The following is a 23,097-nucleotide window of genomic DNA, read 5'->3' on the forward strand; positions in this document are numbered from 1 at the left end:
CTTTAAAATAAGTAACACGAATTCGAACTTTTCTCATCCAAAACAGGAAATGCTGGTCAGAAGATCACGCACAGTTAAAAGACATAATTACGGTGTAATTACGGTGATCTAATAGGCTTATTTGCTTCAGCTGTAATTCTAAAACAAAACAACGTAACTGTTAATAAACAAATAAAAAAATAGAAAGAAAATATTTCGCAGAGACTAACTTGGATAGGAAATAGGTGCATTTGTCCGAGTTAGTTTGTCCGGCAAGATACCCGCTGTAAGTGCAGCGAATATTTTGCATTGTTCACATATGATGAACCAGAGGCATGGTACAACAGCTCACTTAAATAATATAATACTAATAATGAAAGTTAATCAACACACCTGCAAAATCATTGTCTCACTCAAGAAAAGCACACGGAAAGCATTTTCGTACCAGAATATAATGACACCAGGCAAATTTTCAAAGGATGGGAACAGCACTTGGCACTGAATTGAAACGATAGGTCAACTAGCAAAGATGTTTTGCAAAGTGGCGGAGCCGAAAGCTTCACTGGAAATGTAACAACTTTACACGCAAAAATATACCCACCACCGCTCAATCCAGCGAAGGAATTCTGCTCCAGCGTGAACCCACTGAGTGCTCCAGATTGTGACGTCACTTGTGATTTGACAGTAAGTCCACTTGATCGGCGTTTAGAGGGGGAAAGGTATGAACGAAAATGAGTTGTGTTTCTGAGTGGATAAGTTCAAGACTTCACATGATCTAAGAGGGTTAGAAAGGGAGAAGCAGAAATGCTGTGTCTGCTCGATGACAAACATAACGTCATTAACAAACCAGAGGATAGCGATCTCACTTTTACTACTTCCGCTGCTTTCCAACGAAATCGTTCGCAAATGTCCCTCTAAATTTCTCAGCCATTCCTCGTCTGTCTCTTTTGAAAGCCAGGAAACAACACGCGAGCAAGTCAAACATAGGAAGCAGTTTCGAGATGGTCTGACATAATTTTTGTAGAAAATAATAAGTGAAGTAGGTTCGTGCATACACTCCACGAATACAACTAAAACGAACTGATCTTCTCCTCAGTAATTGGTTGGGAAAGTTCGAACGAGAAGATATTTGGGACACGCAACTACGACATCAGATAGCACTGCATGTCACATCGCGGTAATCTGTATTTCAATACCCACTTTATTATTATCATTATGATTATTTCTATAAGTTGAAATCATCATGGACTTCACAAGAATCCATTAAATACTTTGTTTTTGGCCTCTTAAATATGTACTATTTCATATGCGACATAATACGCGGAGGACTTTCAGAAATTGAGTTTCCTTAATACTAAGTCATTGATAATTCAATAAGGAATAATTGGTGGTAAATAAACTAAATAATGTATTACTTAGGGGATATTAGGGAAAAAAAGGAAACTATTAACCCTTTATTAGTTTCTTTCTTCTCGTCTGCATACTTTCAACATGGAATCAGTGATAGTAAATTGTGAAAACATTTTAAAACTGATAACAGCAAGAGGTTCCTTTAAAAATTTATTATCTGCTCCGAAACCAAAGTTTTGCAACAGTTTAAAAGAAATCGCCCATTTTTATGGTGAATATCTTTATATCCATCTAAAAAAGGAAATCATAGAAAAGAATGCAGTTTTATAAACAAATAGAAAATATTCTACTACATCATCAAAGCAGGACAGATTTTTTACTAAAATTTATAGTTTGAAATACTTATAAAAATTTGTTGAAATGTTCCAGCTTTCTTGGTTTAGTCGGACAATTTGAGAATTACAGAACCATCGCTTTAATTTCACATGCAAGTAAAATTATGCTAAAAGTGATCTAACGAAGGTTGGAGCCATATGTGAATAGAGAAATGCCACAAGAACAAGGAGGCTTTAAGAGAGGTAGTGTAACTAGAGACCAAATAGCAAACATGAGGTGGATTATGAAAAGAACAAGAGAATTTCAAGAGAAAGATTCATCAGTTTTATTGATTATAAGAAAGCTTTTGATTGCGTGGATCACAACAGACTGTGGATTGTAATGAATTCAATGTGAATACCTGAACTTCTAATTCTCTTGATAAGAGAGCTGTATGAAAGCTTCAGTAAACACAACAGACAGTATTCCAGTGAAAAACAAAAAGGAGTGCGGAAGGGTTGTATACTGTCGCCCTACCTTTTTAATATTTATAGTGAATATATTATGAGATTGGCTGATTTAGACAAAGATCCAGCTGGAATTAAGATTGCTGTCGGAAAAATAAATAATTTAAGATATTACTAATTATATGAAGAGCCAAAGGCTTCAATTCGGTGACATGAACTTATTTAAGTTAAGGGATATTACATCCTATATTGTTTCTTAGCCGAATAAGAAACTCAAAGAGTTTCATGCCGTATATAGAAACTCGCCGAACTTTATATAGTTTCTATATTCGGCATGAAACTCTTCAAGTTTCTTATTCGGCTATTCGGCTAAGAAACAATATGGGATGTAATATCCCTTAACTTAAATAAATTTAAGATATGCAGATGATACAACCGCCATAGCAGAGATTAAGGAAGCTCTGGAGCGGTTGATTATATTGGTTAAGACAGAAAGTAACACAGCCAGGCATAATTTAAACATCATCAAAACAAAAGTGATGGCTTCTGGCAATTTCAATGAATTTATAACAGAGGGAGATAAAATAGAAATCGTTGAAAGTTATGATCTACTAGAGTCCAGAATCAGAAATGATGGTAAATGTGCAGATGAAATTAAAATAATCATAGTCATAGGAAAAAAAGCTACGTTAAACCTGCCAAAAATTATGAAAGATAGAGGTGTGAGTAAGGTCATGAAAGTTAAAATTGTCAAAGCAATGGTATTTCCATGACTTATTTTTCACGGTATTAACAACACCACAAACACTTTTATCAACAAAGATGTTTTATTAACGCTAATATATTTCGCTGATTTTCAACTCAGCATCATCAGAGCACAACACACATGTAATCTGATCCGCTCGCCTAAGGATAAACTTCACCCTTCAGCACACCCAGGAGTGTATGAAGTTCCATGTGACTGTGACTTGGCCTATTAATGGCAAACAGGAAGATCAGTGAACATCCGCCTGGAAGAACATGAAAGATACATTCGCTACTATTACTATGGCAAGTCGGGACTGGCGGATCACGCTTTGGACACTCCTTCACACAGGATTAGATGGAGGAAAACGAATGTGCTATTTAGGAGTCGTTATAGATCCGAAAGATTATTTTTTGAGTCAGCAATGGCTTTGAAGAATTCTCCCAACCTTAACAAATATGGTTGCATTAATTTGCCAAAAATTTGGGAGACGGTTATCCTAAGAAAAACTCCTGGATAACTGCGAGTTTTTTTTTTTTCGTTAGAGGGCGTCAAAAATAGGACTTTAGATCTTTTGTCTTTTGCAATTATATTGTTTCACTCACTCACTGTCGCGTTTACATGTGTGTTGTGCTCTGATGATGCTGAGTTGAAAATCAGCGAAATATAAGCGTTAATAAAACATCTTTGTTGATAAAAATGTTTGTGGTGTTGTTAATACTGTGAAAAATAAGTCATGAATAACCATCAACATCTAAGCTTATCTATTAGATCAATGATATTTCCAGTAGTGATGTCTGGATGTGAAAACTGGATTATTAAGAAGAAAGACAGAGAGTGCATTGACTCATTTGAGTTATGGGTGGAGGAGACTATTAAGAATCCCATGGACTGCAAGAATGACCATAAGAAGGTTTTAGAGAATATAAAGACAGAATGCTCCTCGGAGGCGCATTCTGTCTTTATATTCGCTAAACAGAAGTTGATGTACTTTGGTCACATGCAAGCTTATGAATCATTGGAGAAGGCAGTTATGTTGGGAAAGATTGAGAGAATTATAAGAAGAGGATTACAAAAGAGTTGGATGGACAACATAAAAAACTTACCAACTTGAACTTACAATTACTGAATGGTGATCCTGTGTAACACCTGGATGGCACATAATAACAACACAGAACATTTGCATAAACTCTCCTTACCTGCACCAAATGGATCTACAATTGTGACTAGAATAGAATCTATAACAGTATTTTTATGCCCATTTTGCATCGTGGTATTAACATGAGTCTACGAAAGCCTTTTAATACAAAAAAAAAGAAAATTAATTTGTAATTATCAGTAGCAGTACATTACACTAGATTTTTGTTTATATAAATTTCTATCTCCCTCTTTGTTTTAATGTTTAATCACATTGTCGATGACAAAGCTGTTAAGTGATGCTGAAGATTGTTGTGGTTGAGAAACACCAAGTGAGGGAGGCTGTTCTAAAGAAAAGAAGTAAACTGAATAAAATAGGAAGAAGAAAAATTGGTACATTTTGAATAAATCAAGGAATAATGATGGCCAATTCAGTGGAACATTGCTATAGAAATTAATACAAAAGAGATATGAGGCAGAACTCACACATCTGTGGGAGAAGGACTGGAGTGAATCTGCGTGTGCACGTGTAAGAGAGAGAGAGAGAGAGAGAGAAAGAGTCTTTAATCTGGTTGCCATCTGCTGGATAGTATCGAACAATCTTAGGGAGGTTTTAATTGCACCATTCTAAGTGCTCGAATTGTATTCCAATAGAGCTGGGAGGATTTCAGATTTATACACAATATGCATAAACGAGCAATAGTCACTTTGGAAAATTCTATAAAGTTTCTTGGGAAGTGAACATGTGTTTGTGTAGGGAGAGGCTAGAAGCGTAAGTCAGTCTGATCTTTGGAGATCTGGATATCATAAAGCGTAAGGGAGAAAAGAGAGAGAGATTTGTAGTATTAAGCAGTGTTTTAAATTTTAGCACAGCTTTTATACCGATAATCCATTACAAGTTCTACAAGTTCTGCTAAAACGTATTCTTTGTAGAAGAGGTTCGAATTTTTCCGAACCTGTCAAGAACATATTCCTCTGACGATTTTAAAATAGTACTGTTTGCAGGAGGGGGGGGTAGGTAAATTTCTAGATATACTATTCAGCAATCGACTATTCGTAGACTAATCGATTTTGAGATGGGAAATTACTCAACTGTGAGGAGTTCTGGGTTCGAATAATGGCAGAAATTTCACCGAAACTATTTCACCCAGACATAAAATTATCGTAGTGGTTATTAAAATATCACAATAATTTTTTGTAAGGAGAAGACCAGGTTTTCGTTTTTCCCAGTAAAATAGCGGCGACGTGTTTTGAATGATTACACTCACTTCGCTAGAGAAAATTGTTAAGAGTGTCACTACTAACAGATGATAAAACAGCTTCCTGAAATCAGTCATGCAAGTGGAAAATGACTTAATTAATGTGCATCTTGTAATTAATACTGTTACTATTTTGCTGATAATCCCTGACTGATTGAATGAGCTAATATCTGTTTAGTTCCTTTTCCTTCGCACTACATGGCAACAACACACACACACACACACGCACGCACGCACGTACGCACAACTATTTCCTCACGAATAAATATGTTTAATCTATTTCATTGAGAATCAAACCATCTGGTAGATAACTAATATTGCTTCTTCGCATTTTTATGATTATTCCTAGAATTATCTCCATAAGAGGGAGAAAACAGGTGAATAATTCTCACTTCTGAAACTATAAAAGAAGACCAAATTCACCAACCTATACTTTCTTGACTTGCCAAGAAATATCAATTACTCTGTCGTCATGAAGGGTTTGGTTTTTTGTGTCGTCTGTTTATCATTGTGGGTAAGATCAATTCATCAATTTCATTAGATAATTATCATGCGTATAAGCTTAATTTTGGAATGACGCCTAGTTTCGTATATGTCTTTAGATTTAAATTTAAACTTGATTATTTATTTAAGCAGAAAATGCAAATTTGCGGGGTTTAATCAAAAATTTAATTCTAATGGTCTCTCTTCCGGATTCAACAATTTTAACTTTGAGTATTAATAAGATTTCCTGGTGTTCTACACAAATTATTTATGTAATTTTTTTAGAAATTGATATATCAATCGGACAAAATGTAAATGAAGATCGTTACTTATAATGTTGCTAAATCTTCTTGTCGGATGTGGAGAGAAAAAGGAACCGCTTTAATTTTCGTATTGTTGTTGGTAAGATGCTACTGAGGCCCTTGAGCCTAGCAGTGCCTCGTAAACCGAATTATTTTTTCGTCGGTAGAAAATAAAATTTTCCGAAATAACACAGAGAACCCAAAATAACATTTGAAATTTTATACCTGATGTACGCTAAGAACAAAAATAATATAGTAACTGAACTTAATTAATGAAGGTTGTTGCTGCACAAAGCGACCCTCTTTCTCCAAATAATTAACATTTCGCTGATATAGAAAGATAAATTAATTTACTTGTTATGGTAGGTAAACGAGAAATGAGTTCTGGTAGTTGATGAAGAAATTTCATTCATACCATAATGACAAAAATGAAAAAATTCCAAAATGAACGACCTCCACTTGCTAATTGCTGGGCAGTTAAAGTTTAAACTTATGATGGTTACTGGATTTAAACTGAGATTGAACCTATATTCATATGAAATGCAGTGGCAAACAGCCATGTGGCTTAATGAACAATGAAGTCCCTGATGGTCTCTAAGATGAAGTCGCAATGCAAGTTACAAGTGAAATCGCAGAATTCTCTTCCTTGATACTGGTGTATTTCAAACGTGCATTTTTATTCTTCTTCAAATTATTCGACTCTGTAGGAGTACGCTTATAGCTGCCTTTTTTCTCTTAAGAATTATACTGATCTGAATGTTCAAGTGCCTGCAGAAATTAAAATGAAATCTTCTCCTTTTCTTTTTTTCGTTTTGCTGCTATTGAAATCTGTCTTACAAACTTTGCAAACTTTGTATTTCACAAGTGAATGAATTAGATTTTAAAGTCTAAGTGGTTATTTTTTAAGAAGCTCTTTAATTTAGTTGTTGGAATCTCTCTCTCTCTCTCTCTCTCTCTCTCTCTCTCTCTCTCTCTCTCTTATCTCAGTAATTTAAAACCATTCTTAATAAGAATTCTTAATATTGACCGCAATTTTTCAAGATATAAAATTGTGCGTGTATGTGTGTGTAGGATACATATTTTATAAACTTCTCTTTACATTATTTCTCATATGCAGATTTTTAACCCAATATTACAATTGTGAAGCTTACATATCTTGGTAAAACGTTTTTGTCTTGTTTTGGTTTTATGAAGTGCGTGGAAATTAAAGCGTAACCTTGTCACACCCAACACTTTCAGTAGACCCTGAGGATAAGAACTTAATAAGTGCACAATGAGAAGTTATAAATTAAAATTTTCTCGTCATATTCATAATATTATAAAGAAATACCAATTAAAAAAATCAGTTTATTGAAATAGAAAATTACGTTAATTAAAATCATCAACTGTTCCACAGGGTGGCCCATAAGTCATGGTGGAGAATGCCTTAGAACGTACACGTCTTTGTGAAGCATTTGCGTAAGTTTAACATCACCAGAATTTTTATTAGTTATGAAAAACCAGATTGCATAAATACGTTCTATTTCCGCCATCATAAAAAACTGCATTTCTACGGAATGTTCATGCTTTATGGGCCATCCTGTACTTCATTAATTCATAGATGTCGACTTAATAAATGGTTGACTAGAGGACAGTGTCCTTTATATAACATTACTTCGAATTTTGATTCGTTTTCTTATTTAAAAGTGTATGTTTGTTTTGATTGTAAGCAAACTACTGTTGCCAGAGCCGTATATTTGAGCGTCTGGCGAAACCTTTTAAAGTAATCCGCGAAAGACAAATAGAAATACAGAGGAAGTAACTATATTTATAAATACGAGATTTTTTTAGTTTAACATGTAATAAAAAAAAAGTCTCATTATATATTTTTTTATTGTTTATTGAAGAACTTTGTTTGCAGTAATGTCTTTACGCGTCGGGTCAAGTCAGGTATTTGTAGAGAGTGTGGCGTCTCATTGTGTTATTTCAGCCTTTCGTAATCGGCTATAAAATTATATACTAGCAGAATAGCGGAAAAGAAAAGAAAACAATTGCAGTTTCACTTGTTTCCTCACACGACTACCAGATGGCATCACCTGGACGTTGCACCGCAAGCTTGCATCATTTTCAAAACGAGAGGATTAAACAGTAAAACTGGAAACATATAATCACACATAGAAGTGTGCACATTTTTAGCATATTCATTCTGGACAAGCATGTTATTTTCTTTGCTTAATTTTTTTACAACAAACCGCTTAATTTTAAAACAATAGTTAAAATAACTTAACAGCGGTGAACAATGCAATATCATCTTTCTGCCAAGAAAAATGATCCTGACGAAATCATCTAAATTGATATTAGCTTGTGAACATCCTAATTTAATAAAATTTCATCTGGCCTATACAATTTATACCATCTGAAGTATACAATTTATGCACGTCACTCCTTCCCATTTGTGCTCCTGAAGATGGTCGATGGAAACGAACTTCCACAGAGCGGATAAATATTCGTGTACATTATTAATTATATGAAGAGCCAAAGGCTTCAATTCGGCGACATGAACTTATTTAAGTTAAGGGATATTACATCTCATATTGTTTCATGTCGAATATAGAAACTATATAAAGTTCGGCGAGTCCAAGCCTCGCCGAATTGAAGCCTTTGGCCCTTCATATAATTAATCATTTATTAGGACACCTTCTTGGCAATTTTATAGTAGGGTATGTAAGTTCTGTTTGCTACAAACTTGGTATTACTAGGTCTACCTACTCACTGATGAGACCTCAATAAAGATTGAAACCGGTCTGGGTAGTGACCTTCTCTCGTAATGTCGAACAGTAATACAGCTCCAAGGAGCTGGGTTTCACATTATGGGTAAATACCAAGAATAGTGATCGGAGCTTGCTCCACCCTTACTATGAGTTGCCTGAGTGTGGCACTACCAAACGGGTCAGGTGTTGCACTATCCAGGTATTTGCTTACGCTTGAACTCGCCGAACTTTATATAGTTTCTATGTTCGGACTCTTTGAGTTTCTTATTCGGCTATGAAGCAATATGGGATGTAATATCCCTTAACTTAAATATTCGTGTACAGATTACTAACACTTAATTTCAGTAAACCATTCCTAACCAAACAGGCAAAACAATCTGCTAAATGTTTATTTATTTTACAAACCACCTCGGAAAAAAAAAATCGCAGTTTCACCGTAGTATATGAATGGTCGTAGTTTGCACGAAACTAAGATCATCCGATAGTCTCTTCCTTGAATATCTTAAATTTGTAGCAGAAATTCTGAAAATCAGAATTCAGTGTTTAGCTATTTCAAACTGCAAAGTATATTTGAACCAATTTCGAGCGTATTAAGCTGAAGCTTTCTTAGTTCATGAGGTTAATTTTCGATTTTCAACCAGTGTTGGTTTCAAGATAGGGCGATGATTCGTGTTTAAAGGGGTTTCATGAACACCTATTAAGTCACGGACCTACGCACGCAAATTACTTCTCAACGTTGTCGAAATGGATCTGTGCAGTAATAATAAGCGTGTCCCTTTGGATATGTAGATGTAGACGTAAAGATGGCCATGTGGTTCAATGTGACAAAAGCAGATAGAAAAATTTAACGCTTAAGAGTTCAATTTCAAGGTTACCGCATGTTAACAATTAGAACGGCCTGCAGGGTGCCTAATGGGTATTTGGTTGTATGCCTATGCGGCAATGCAGTGAGTTTCAGTGTTGGGGATCAACACTGAATCTCTTAAAATCAGCTGAAAAAAAAATTATTTTTTGTCAAGCGGACAAAAAAATAAAGAATTTAATTTAATTTTAGAATCCTCATAAATCTTTATGAAGTCATTGGTTTTACCAAGACAAATTTAATGAGAAAATTATGGAGAACAAAATTTTACCGACAGTACGTTTTTTTTTTCTTGATTGTGTTACTCTGCCATAGTGCGATCAAGAAACACGAATAAGCTTTGCTACTTTCTAGGATCATCTCCTTTCTTGTTTATATAGAGTAAGTGGTATTATATGCGATTAAGCCAGATGTACTAGTTCAAGTAGAAAGGTGTTTTCTTTTAGCCAATAGTTAGGCAGTGTCTTCAATGCATAAAAAAAAAGAGAGATAGAATGAGAAACCAATAATCAAAAGTGCTCTTTACTCCACTCTTTAATAGAATATTTATGACAGGGCGTTCAATAATAATAAACTTGTAACCTGGAATAATTCATAAATCAATTGATATTTTTTTCTTTAATAGGTGGCTGTAAGTGCCAATTGTAATAAGAATGAAGACTGCGGGGAAAATGAATGCTGCCTGATGAGTTTAATGAGAGTAAATTACTGCTCTAGTTACCGAAAGGAGAGTGAGTACTTTTACCTATATGAGTCTTTTTTTCTTTTTTAAATGAAGGAAGGAGAAGGCCGATCTGCGACTTCTGAGCCCACTGAAACATTTTGCATGATTTCTATTAACATATCGTAGATTTTGTGCGATGTAGCTTACAATCACTAATATCAACGCGGGGGATATTAATGGGGATATTCCATGTGCATTCCGAATATTCCTCAGGGAATGCTGCTAAGGCGGTCAAGCAAAAGAAACCGCAAAATCGTAAAAACCAAGTAAGGCATTTTTACCTTACTTTGTATTTACGTGCTGCACTCATATTGACCATGAGTGCGGCACGTAGATGGTAGCTTGCATTAGGCATGCTGCACTGACATTTGCGATCTTGGCGAGTATAGCCTTTAGTCGAAAATTTGAAAAACGTTTGAGTTTAAGCGTGATTTATTTACTCGATTCTTTATGTGAACCAAAAGGTATTGTGTGTGAAACGTTTCCTCGTTCGATCGTAAGGAGTCCTTGCCCCAGTGAGCACTAAGAGAATGCATGCAACGATGATGTGGCACCTGAAGAGCTGCTCCTGATACTAGAAAAGCATGAAATATAAAAGTAACCTACCCATTCTCGAGTAATTATGAACTAATCACTAAAAAAGAAAAAAAGAAACCTCTCCTGGAGAAGAGTTTTCAGTACGAGAAGGAATTTTTATGTTATCCACCACTCTTACCAATATTGAGTATTGTGTGACGGGAGGGAATGTTACAGTTGCCTTCTGTTGTAAAATGTTAGCTGAACTGCACAGTGGCATCGTATTGAAGGAACGTAAGCTATTGCATTCGAATTTTATTAGCATGTCATTCGAATGCAAAACTGAACATGATAACAGCAACGCCAGAACACAGAGAATTCTCAGCAACTAAATGCTCCTCATGGTCAGAGGAACATTCTGTTGTTGAGTATGTAATTACGTAATAATAACTCATCTCAATACAGATATTACATTTGAATAAACAAAACTATTTTTAGTAAAAATATTGTAGCTAAATACGAACCAGATTTCTGCTATTATTACTTGAATGTTCGTGTATTTCCTGTCATATAATTAATGAACTTACAATATCCCTTTTTTCCAGTTATAATTTCTCTGGCTTTGCCATTTTCATACCTTTAGAACTAAATTTATTTTATTTAGACAACTAGAATTAGATCAGCTGTGCTCGTATAAATGTTTGGTTATGTGCTATTACTTTCCAGATGCGTTCTGTGTCCCAAGCGAGAAACAAGATATATATTTTGGAATGTGCCCATGCGAAGAAGGATTAGAATGCATTCCAGAAAAGGTGGAAAAAAAGGAAGGCGTATGTTACTTTAAGTATTTAATGAGAAATGTACTTTATGTGTATTTTGTTTATATTTTACATTACAAATTAAAACTTCGCTTTTTAAGAAAGCGTTTGTATTTTTGCAGCCCTCTTTACAACTCACAGTGCTCAAAATTGTTATTCTGATCACAAACCACGCGAATTATGTGAAATAAAAGCTCGAGGTGATTGGAGGTTTGTACAATTTAGAAGTCAACAACTTACTGACATTTATCGTAATCGGTGGTACGATTGTTGTTGTTATAATGGTTGTTCTCGAGCGTCAGACAAGAATTTTTCTTCCTATTTCTCAAGTACTTAGCTCACTCTTTTAAATATAAAATATTTTCTTTGTCATTTATTTCTAGATGAATGGTAAAACAACCAAGGAACAAAGTGGTCAGTCCTGCTGCTGGTTGTTGTTTATTTATGTATTTAATTTTTTCTCCCTTTTTTTACAACTGCTCCTTCCACTTGCCGAAATTGGTTTGGATCTTAAACATCCGATGTAATAAATGTATTTCCAAAATTGGTCGAGAACGGTATAAGAATGCAACTTGTGGTAGCAGATCACTTCTCATTCTGTTCTTGATCAAGACAACTGTTCTTGATCCTCTAGCACAGCGCTTCCTAAACTGTGGGCCGCAACCCCATTGGGGGCCGTAGGTTTTGTTGAGGGGGGCCGTGAAATAATGAAAACAAATTTAAAATGTTTTAATACTAAGTAGATTTTTTTATTTTAAAAGAAACATATTTAACTTTTATTATTTATTATTTCTTTTTTGTTATTTTTTATATTTTAATGGAAAAATTCACACATTGGTGTTGGTTCACAAACTTTGCTTCCTGCGTATTTCAGCGCTTAATGAATATTAGTAAATGTATGCTTATTCATATGTTTCATTTCAAAGCAGTGGTTAATTGTATTTACTTCGAATGCTCTCCAGGGAGGCTCCAAATCTTCTCCCTTTCATCACGCGTTCGTAACAGGGGCTGTTGATATTGACTTTATATACATATCAAAACTCATTTTATATTATCACTGTCATCCGAGCTACTTCACACATGAAAAAGAGCTTAAACAAGCTCATGTGGAGAGATAGTTACTCGCTTTCAGTGGTAAACAACACCCTCCCTAACAGCCACTATACTGCAGAGGCAATAAAAACAAGTACTTTTATTATGCCAGTGAATAAGGTATGAGCAGTCTGTGTAATATATTTCTCAACAAATAGTGCAATTAGAGACAACTGGTATAAAATCACACTAATTAATGAATCACATGTCCCCTCATACAGAAACTATGCTGTATAGACTGAAACAAAACCATATGTTGCATGGGCAAACACAGTATCTAACTAAAAACTATTGTTATTAATTAGATGTGTGTGAGTTCGATTTCCCAAGGCAGCAATAAAATTCAACCAAACGTGTTAAAATTCGTAAAAGTATTAAAACTAAGTAATATATATATATATATATATATATATATATATATATATATATATATATATATATATATATATATATATATATATATATATATATATATATATATATATATATATATATATATATATATATATATATATATATATATATATATATATATATATATATATAATGAATGTTATGGCAGTTTCACATATGGAATTCGGTTGAGGAGAGTTAGCATTTCAACTCAATTGTCAGCTATGATTTTATCTTTCGGTTGCGCGATCTTTTGTTAATACCGCACCAATCATATGCACGTTTTAAATGACCTGCCTTTGCTGTCTGTTTCGCGTTAGGCTTAATTACCGTAAAGGGAGAAAAGTCACAAAAGAGAAAAATGTTCCTGGTCCGGGGATTCCCTTATTCAGGTAATATTCACTAATTTCATGTTATCAGTCTGTGGTGTGCCAGTATCGGTAAGTGGTGATATTATTTGATCTATTCTACGTTAAAAAAATTAACCCTGAGATGGATAAGTGGCTGATAAAAAATTAAAAAAACAAATCCCGCGAACAATCAGAAGAAGCAGAAACAGACTCAAAAAAAGGACAGTATTTCATATTTTACCAGAACAGCCCGCATCGTCTTCAGAACCAAACGGTAAGAGGCAAAAAATGTAATATATGCATTTGATTTTCGCAATATTCGCTGTGTATGTTTTGTATTGAATATAAATACAATAAATATTATAATATATCTCTCTATTATGATTTTTTTTCGAGGGGGGCCGTGAAATATTTTAATTCTTGCAAAGGGGGCCCTGACATCCAGAAGTTTGGGAAGCACTGCTCTAGTACATTGATGCCTTGCGTAGACTGCAGGTGAGGATTCGAAAAGAATTTTTTTTAAAAAAAAAATTGAAGAGTCGTAGTTGAGGAAAACTTCAACAGGAAGTCTGTTCCAGAATGAAAGTGAAAGATTTCCAACAACTTTTTCATTTGCAAAGTGTGGTATTCCATGATGATGGCAACGACATGGATGACTGGTTGAACGCATTTACAATTTAAGCAACATGTGATTGTGAAATTGTATATGTTCATTTCTTATATTCTCTCTTATATGACTTGTAATATCATTATTGTTGTTGGTGTTGTTTTTCAGCTCAACCACTTTAAACCACTTTGCAATTTTACTTTTTGAAGATAATTTTTGAAGCTGAAGATAAATATTAATCCAAGAAGAGAGAGAGAGAGAGAGAGAGAGAGAGAGAGAGAGAGAGAGAGAGGTCGAAGTGCAGGTGACAAAAAGTTGAGCCCAGAAAACACGGTTTGTATTTAACCGTTTTTTTTAATGTACCGTACGTTTAATCACAGACTGGGTATGCAGTTGGTGTTCTTGATGCAAGTCACCTGCAGCAAGCTGAGCTATTTTTCTTCAGTAGGTGCCCTCCCTCGATGAGTCTTTGGACTCCCTGGAGGTGTCAAATAATAATAATAATAAATTCTCTAATAAAAACTATAGATATGTTCTAAAAAAAGTTAATCCTTCGAAATTTGACAGTAAATTTGATATTGTTAGTTAACAGTTTAAAAACGTATGCTTTCACTCCTACAGCAAACGACCTACATCAATCCTACTTGCAAGAAACCCGATGAGCCGGCTCCCTCCGTGTAACCAGAAGGTGCAACGGAACCTGCTCCTGAAGAAGAAGAATGAGAAAAGATATAAAACGAGCGGGTGAACTGTTCAAGGGAAGAATAATTCGAAATGTACTTATAAATAAAGTCATTTCATCATTCGATTTGTGGTTTATTTGTCCTTTTAAACCAACCTATATTGAACTCGTGGCAGGAAAAAAACAGCCAATTAGAAGTTTTAAGTATCAATAATCTGAAATGCACCCGAGATGCACACATACAAAGTTTAGGAATTAAATTTGATTAGAGTATATGAATATCATAAAGAAATGGGAAACAGAGAAAATAAGTGATAATTTCTTGAAGTATCATATTTATTCGATAACCTAATTTATTATACAGCAAAACTCTCACATTATATTAAACAATTTCCACCCATATGGTTCTGGTTCGTCTCCCTCCCTCTCTCTCTCTCTCTCTCTATTTCTCTCGCGTAATCTTAAAATATATGACAGAAGATTCATAATAGATTTTAAAAAAGGTTAAAAAGGTTAAAGAAGTATATTCTTTGCTGTTGACTTTTTAATCACAAATATGATGTTTTAATATGAGGTGTATTTAACATTCATTTAATATGACTATTAACGACGATGAGAATACACAAGTAAAAATAACGACAATTGTTATTATTATTATTATTATTATTATTTATTATAATACACAACCTAAGAATCATACGCCCTGCATCACTATCGATACATTGCCACACATACTGCTGCATTAACAACAAAAATACCTGCCAATGTTCCGAAATCAAGTCTGTAACACACGCAAAATAACTCGGTCTCTATATAGATTCCTACCTTAAATGGACAAAACATATAGAATACCTACACACCAAACTCCGGATCATCGCAGCAAAACTCTTCCAAGTTAAAGACATTATTCCACCCAACATAAAAAAACTCCTATATCACGGTATCTGGTATCTGTGAATCCCTACTCAGATATGGAATAACAGTCTATGCAAATACATCAAACAGCCACCTAACAAAATTAGAAACACTACACAGGAGAATCGTGTCAACAGTGATCTGGACAGCTTACACGCAACAACCAATATCCGACAAGCACATGGCAATACACAGAATTCTGAGCATTAAAAACCTGAAACACTACATGACATTAACAAAGAATTACTATCGAAACAACAGAGACATATATCGTATAACTCGACCTACGACAACTCTCTACATCCCCACACCCTTCAACAACTCATACGGTTCTTTTGTGAGATCACATCAGGTACCCACGCAACTCAACAACCTACCAAGAAAGTTAAAACACGTAGATAACTACAGAACATTAAAAAACGAACTCTGGAAAATATACCAACAAAGTTAAGAAACCATTAACACTAGTATACACATCACAAATCACTAGCATCCATTGCCTACATCCCATACAAGTAGCAACAACACAAATAGTGAAGACTAAATCCCACTCTCTTCATAAAAGCTAACCCAAGGTTCGAAGTAGATGGGATTAACTTGCCTCACTCAACTACAAGTAATCCTTATAAGCAAATGCAGAAATTTGAATGTATAATCACTCTTTCTCAAACTTTAAAAATAAAAAATAAAATAAAATAAAATTACACGGGTATCTATAGGGATTTGGAAAACTATTTGTGGAACTCGCTGTAGATCCACACTAAATTTATACTCACAAAACCTCAAATCACAAACGCTCTGACAACCAAATCCTCACAGTCTGCGCTCCAAGCAAAAAATCTAGTCTGAAACATCACTTACTAACCACATGTTACAGAACTTCCAGGAGTGAACAGTTTCTCTGTCTCTCTCTCTCTCTCTCTCTCTCTCTCTCTCTCTCTCTCTCTCTCTGTGTGTGTGTGTGTGTGTGTCTCTCTCTCTCTCGGTTCGTTATGTATTGAAACATTTTTTACTGTCAATTTTAAGAAATTCCTTTAATAACATAGAATTTTCTATCACGTAACCTGTTTTACGCGTAAACTATAATATGTACTTCGTATATCTTCAATATATCCTCATAGGGAGCTACAGATCTGGCGTCAACTTCGTCACTCTTCCCTAAATCCATAGCCATTATACGAGTACTTTGCCCACACTGCCAATCCATTGCAATAATTCTGCAGAATGACTACATTAAATTTAACAACTATTACTTTCTCCACTTTTGCATCATCAGCAATTAAATATCCCCTAAATCATTCCTTACAGCATTAGTATACAAGCTGAACAGTGGTGTGTCAAATACAGAACCTTGAGACACTCCACTAGTTACTCTCCATTCTCTTTGACTCCACTCCACCATATACGACGTTATGGTGTTTTCTGTTAGTCTGCCGCCTATACCATCCATACCACCAGTTTCACATCCATTCCCATTTTCTCCAACTCACGTAATAATTATCTATGCAGTATTCTGTCAAACGCCTTTGCAAAGTCCAGCAATACCATATCTCGTTATATAATTTTGCTGTCACTATTACAAATTGTCTGTAAATTACTAAAGGAGGACCTAGCTTTTACTAAGCCATGCTACCCATCATAGAGGATTGTATTGGTATCTATCCATTTATGAATGATACATTTAACCAACTTTGTCAATTCTTTAACCACCACTCCTGAGATATTAACTGGTCACCAAATTGGTACTTCTGTCTTGTAACTCCTTGGAATCTTGCGCGAGCTGAATCACTTCATCAGAGGCATTGCCAATTCTCTTGCATATTCTGGTAGGTACCAGAGGGGTTTCCATCCAATTCCACTGCGCTATTCACATTCATATTTTCCAATATTCTAATTGTCTCCAGTTCATCTACCTCAATTCTAACATCAGTCTGTCACATCGGCCAGTTCAAGATCTCCACCCGGATGGTATAACCTTGCAAAATGATCACCTTGTAACTCAGCTATTTCTTAAGTTTCTGCCACTTCCCAACTAACAGCACTGATTAGAGATATCCTTACATAAGCATTCTTACTGTAACTTATATATAGCAAAAAAAAAAAAAAAACATTAGGATTTTCTTTGACCTACTTAGTTAAGTATCGCTCATTTTTTTATTTGGTTCTCCTTACTATACTAGTGACTCTTCTTTCCTTCTCTTTGTACTGAATATGTGCATGCTTTTTCTTTCATTCCTTTCATAGCTTTTTCTTGCTTTTTAGCTCCTGATTTATAATGCTACTCATTCATTTAACCTCACTTGATTTATTCCCCAAACTTGGGGATGCAGACTAATACTGTATTGCAGGATAAATGCCTCCTCTATCGCACCCACATACGGACGCACGGGGAAGGGGGGAGAAGCTAGGATCTCTTCTCTATAAGTTGCAGCGTTCATGCTTCCTCTAAGAAGCACAACTTCAATATATATATATATATATGAAGCTTCAAATCAAAGGTTATTCAACATTAAGGAAAGACAGACCGGATCGTTCTGGCGGAGGTCTAGCTATACTCTTACGGAAAAACACATTAAATATAAAGAAATCGTATCAACTACAAACAGTAATATAAATAGTAACACAGAGGCTCAAGCAGTCAAGATATTTCTACCAAAACGCATGATTACAATAGCCAATGCATACCACCCAGATAACACAGATATCAATACAGAATTAATTAAGCAACTAAGTCAAACAATGTCAGATATAAAGATCCTTTTAGGAGATCTAAATGCAAAAGTCCAACTTGGAGCTCCCCACAACTGAATCGGAAAGGAGCACAAATAGAAGACGTAATTGATGATGACCTTGAGATAATAAACGACACGCAAAATACATACCTGTCAAAAAGAACAGGCACATAATCGTATTAGACATCACAGCAGTAGATTGTGAAACTGCGAGTCTTATCCAGTGGAAAATACTAAAGAATGCCATCAGTGATCATAGGCCTATCATCACAACCATTAAATTACAGTTAGACCAAAAATCACAGAAAAAGATATCTTGGAACTTCAGAAAAGTAAATTGGCCCAAATACATACAACTACTAGAAACATGTTGCACAGGCACATCCACTAGTAAAGAACTTGATCAGCAACTACTAAAATTAACCAACAACATACAAAGAGCTGCAAAAAATTCAATTCCCAGAGGACTAATGAAAAACAAGGGTTCCATTTTGGAAAGATCATAACATCATCGCTATTATTACCGAAAGAGATATTATCAACGAACAGTTAAAACAAAATAATACAGAAGGAAACAGAAATAAGTTAATAGAATTAACTCAAAACATAGAAGATGAAATTTCTAACTGCAAACAAAAAAAATGGGAAGAATTCTGCAATAGACTAGATCCAAGAAAAGACTCACTACACTGGAATATCATCAGATTATTAAATAACACAACACTTCCGGATAATGATCACTCTTAGAACACCAATCTCCTCAGGAACTAATACAGCAGCAACAAACAAATAGATGGCAAATATACTAGCCAAACATTACTCTAAAGTAAGCAAACTGCAATACGACAAAGAAGAAAAAAGTGCAGGAAAATTGCAAAACATCTGCTAATATAATCCGGAACCTATCCTTCTGAAGACATCTTTACTCATGACCTCACAATGACTGAACTATAAATAGCAATTAGTTAAATTGACCTTGCCAAATCACCCGGAATTGATCTTATCTTTGGACACATGAATTAGAAACATGGGAAAATAGCCAAAAACTAACTGCATTCTGAAGATATTTAACACTTCCTGGAATACAGGTAAACTACCAAATATCTGGAAAACATCAGTCATTATACCTTTCTAAAACCTAACAAAAATTCCAGTCACTGTAAAAGCTACACACCAATATTAGTTTTGACTAGCTTACTGACTCTTCGAAAATAATAAAATCAACTTCTACCAAACTGCATACAGGTCACAACACAGTACAGAAGATTAATTACTTTATCTTTGCCAATCAGTCATAGATGGCTTTGAAGAAAAACCACCGAAGAAGACAACGGCAATATTCTTGGATCTCAAAGCTGCCTTCGATCGCGTTTGGAGACAAAAGTTAATAAAATTTCATATCATACTGGAATAAGGGGTACTGCATTAATTTGGATTTCTGATTTCATGAAAAGAAAAAGGAAAGTAAAAGTTAATCGAATTTATTCCAACATGCATCGAAACAGAACCTTGTAGGACTGAACAGTGGAGTCCCACAAGGTTCTGTTTTAAGCCTACTCTATTTCTCATCCAAATGAGCAATATCCATCTTCACATAACAAATTACACAAAAATAGCATGCTCTGCAGATGATATAGCAATCTGGCACACAAACAGTAATTCTCAACAAACTGAAAAAGTCTTAAATAATTCAATAAAAGGCTTAGATAGATGGGAAAAGGAACATAAATTACAGATAAACCCAGAAAAAACAAAACTGAGCATCTTCTCCACTGTTAGAAAAAACAGACACAATTTCAACCCCCAAATCAAAATATATAATACCAAAATAGAAACGACAGTCTCCAAAATACTTAGGCCTAACCATAGATATTGAACTGAGATTTACAACTCATATTACAAATATATCTAATAAAGCTCTTCAAAAGCTTAATATGTATTTCGGTGATTACACCACATTTTGTATTATTCAGTTATACACAATACTGAAATAATAGTTCCCGACAAGTTTCATAAATCATAGGATTTACATCTTCAGGGGTAAATAGTATAAATTAAAGTTTAAACGAGAGAATTAATAAATACAAATCATAACCGTCTGGCTATTAATAAACTCAAATAACAGAATGCAGATATAAAACGTTATTGACGTTGAACAATACTGGACGATGTCATGTGCTCTTGTTCTCGTTCATACAGTCCGAGCTCAGATTGAGGTAGACTTTTTTATTAGAGCTGACCACACTTGATGGAGAAGTAAACCTTGATTTTTATTGCATTGGGTTCGGTTTTTAGCATATTAGCAGCTTCTTTAAATTTTCTTATATAACTGTTGTTTTCTATGTATGACATCGTCGTTTTTTGCCAGAGTACATCGTGTCCAGTGAAAGTGGTAAGTACCTCATCATCCTCTTAAAAAACCAGGAGTCTACAAAATCCATTGCTCGTGCGGGATTTGCTACGTAGGACAAACAGGAAGATCTGGAAAAATACGCATGGCTGAACACCAAAAAGACGTACAATACAAAAAGAGAACAAAAAACGGGTCTTGCTTTCAATACCATTTCCACTGGACACGATATACTCTGGAAAAAAACGACGATGCCATACATAGAAAACAACTGCTACATAAGAAAATTTTAAAGAAGCTGCTAATATGCTGAAAAACCCAATGCAATAAAAATCAAGGTTGAATTCTCCATCAAGTGTGGTCGGCTCTAATAAAAAATCTACCTCAATCTGAGCTCAGACTCTATGAACGAGAACACGTGACATCACCCAGTATTGTTCAACGTCAATAACGTTTTATATCTGCATTCTATTATTTGAGTTTATGAATAGCCAGATATGATTTGTATTTATTAATTATCTTGTTTAAATTTTACGTTATACATTTACCCCTGAAGATGTAAATCCTACATCTTCAGGGGATTTACGAAACTTGTCGGAACTATTATTTCAGTATATTGTATAACTGAATAATACAAAAATGTGGTGTGATCACCGAAATATATCTTTTGAACCAATTAGCCACAGAAGTCTACGCCTGCAAGCTTAATACGATCAAAAGGCTTTGTGGAACAAAGTGGGGTGCAAAACCGAAGACACTCAAAACTACATATACTGCACTCATACGACCGACTATGGAATATGCCTCATCAATCTGGGCTCCAGCTTCTACAATCTGAAAAGTAAAACTTGCAGAGTACAATCAAGAGCAGCAAAAATTATTATATGTGCACTCTCATCCACAAATAATTTAAAAGCTCAACAAGAGTGTGGGCTTCACATACTAGAAGACAGAAGAAAACTCTCCACAGTTAATTCACTAACAGAATCAGGAGCCACCGACAGGATCACATCTCACTCAGGACTTTCGATGCCTGGACAAGAAAATCTAGACTAAAGAGATCACCCTCTTTACAATACGATCATGAAATTAGAAAACAGATCGAACACCTGTTTTCGAACACCTTAGAACACCTGTCCATTGAAATACAGTAAGCAAAGAGCCATTCTTTTCCACTATTATACCAAAAAAAAAACGCAATGATAAACTTAAATCTCCTTGAACCTCGTTCAAAAAAGGATTCACAGGAAGAAAAGAAAAGAACTTGACACTATACATCACTCGCAAATAATCTAAACCATGTCATTGCCTACACTGATGGATCATCTGATGAAACACTCAACGAAGGAGGTTCAGGGGTTTTTCTAACTCTACCTGGAGCCGAGGAAACGCAAATCAAAACCACAGCTTGGAAAATAGCTTCAAATTTCACTTGTGAATTCACAGCCATACAAACAGCTTTCAAGTTCTCTCTCTCTCTCTCTCTCTCTCTCTCTCTCTCTCTCTCTCTCTCTCTCTCTCTCTCTAATCCAGTAATAAACATTACAGAAGGAATAACTACAACTCTAAATCTGCATTTGAAGCATTAAAAATGGAAAACAAAACTCACACAAAGAATTCATGAACAAAAAACAATGTTAAAATTGAAAAATAAGAACTGCAATGGATACCAGCCCATGTAAATATCGAAGGCAATGAAAGACAGACAGTCTGGCCAAAGAAGCCAGACATTTACGTCAAAAATTACACTCACTATCACTAACGCTAACTCTGTCGCCGAAATAAGATTGGTAAAACAAACACTCAAGAAGAAGAATGAAATCAGTGAAAATAGAGAAATAACCGCAATCATCACTAGACTAAGGACGAAACATTTTAAAGGTGTGAAAATTCAACCAGACTGTAGTAGGAGCTATGAAGCATGCAAGAACTGTCCAGGAGTTGAACTAACACTTTCCCATATCTATTCTTTTCCAGAGAAAAGCTCTACTCTATCGAAGTTCAACAGAGTGCCAAAGCAGTTTTACAGTTCCAGGGTCTTATCTAGAAGCTCTTCAATGGACTCGACAACAACAGCACAACAACAAGCCATGAAAATTACCCAGAACAAGTGTATTAATCAAATCAAGAAACACTGGTAGAGATGCACAATTAATCATTTATTTTGGGCATCATCATCATCATCATCATTCCTCCATACACTTTCGTTTACACGTAGGTGAAAATGAATTAGAAACTTTTATTTAATACCTGCTGGACCTCCTTTATG

General features: G+C 34.9%; 2 protein-coding genes across 5 annotated transcripts in view; one reads left to right on the top strand and one right to left on the bottom strand.

Moving 5' to 3' along the window:
* LOC150106232 (voltage-dependent calcium channel subunit alpha-2/delta-3-like) overlaps positions 1–23,097 on the bottom strand; it is a 2,133,114-nt gene that overhangs the window by 2,025,735 nt on the left and 84,282 nt on the right. The gene's annotated exons all lie outside the window — the stretch shown is intronic.
* Positions 5,706–14,957, top strand: LOC150106238 (toxin CSTX-20-like). Its single transcript, XM_090392258.1, has 4 exons — positions 5,706–5,766; positions 10,275–10,380; positions 11,616–11,719; positions 14,771–14,957. The coding sequence occupies exons 1-4, from the start codon at positions 5,725–5,727 to the stop codon at positions 14,828–14,830; spliced, it is 312 nt and encodes a 103-aa protein (XP_090248384.1). The 5' UTR covers positions 5,706–5,724; the 3' UTR covers positions 14,831–14,957.

The sequence above is a fragment of the Typopeltis vanoorti genome, chromosome 5, assembly GCF_054136105.1.
Source record: "Typopeltis vanoorti isolate ZY-2024b chromosome 5, IOZ_Tvanoo_1.0, whole genome shotgun sequence".
Taxonomy (NCBI): domain Eukaryota; kingdom Metazoa; phylum Arthropoda; class Arachnida; order Uropygi; family Thelyphonidae; genus Typopeltis; species Typopeltis vanoorti.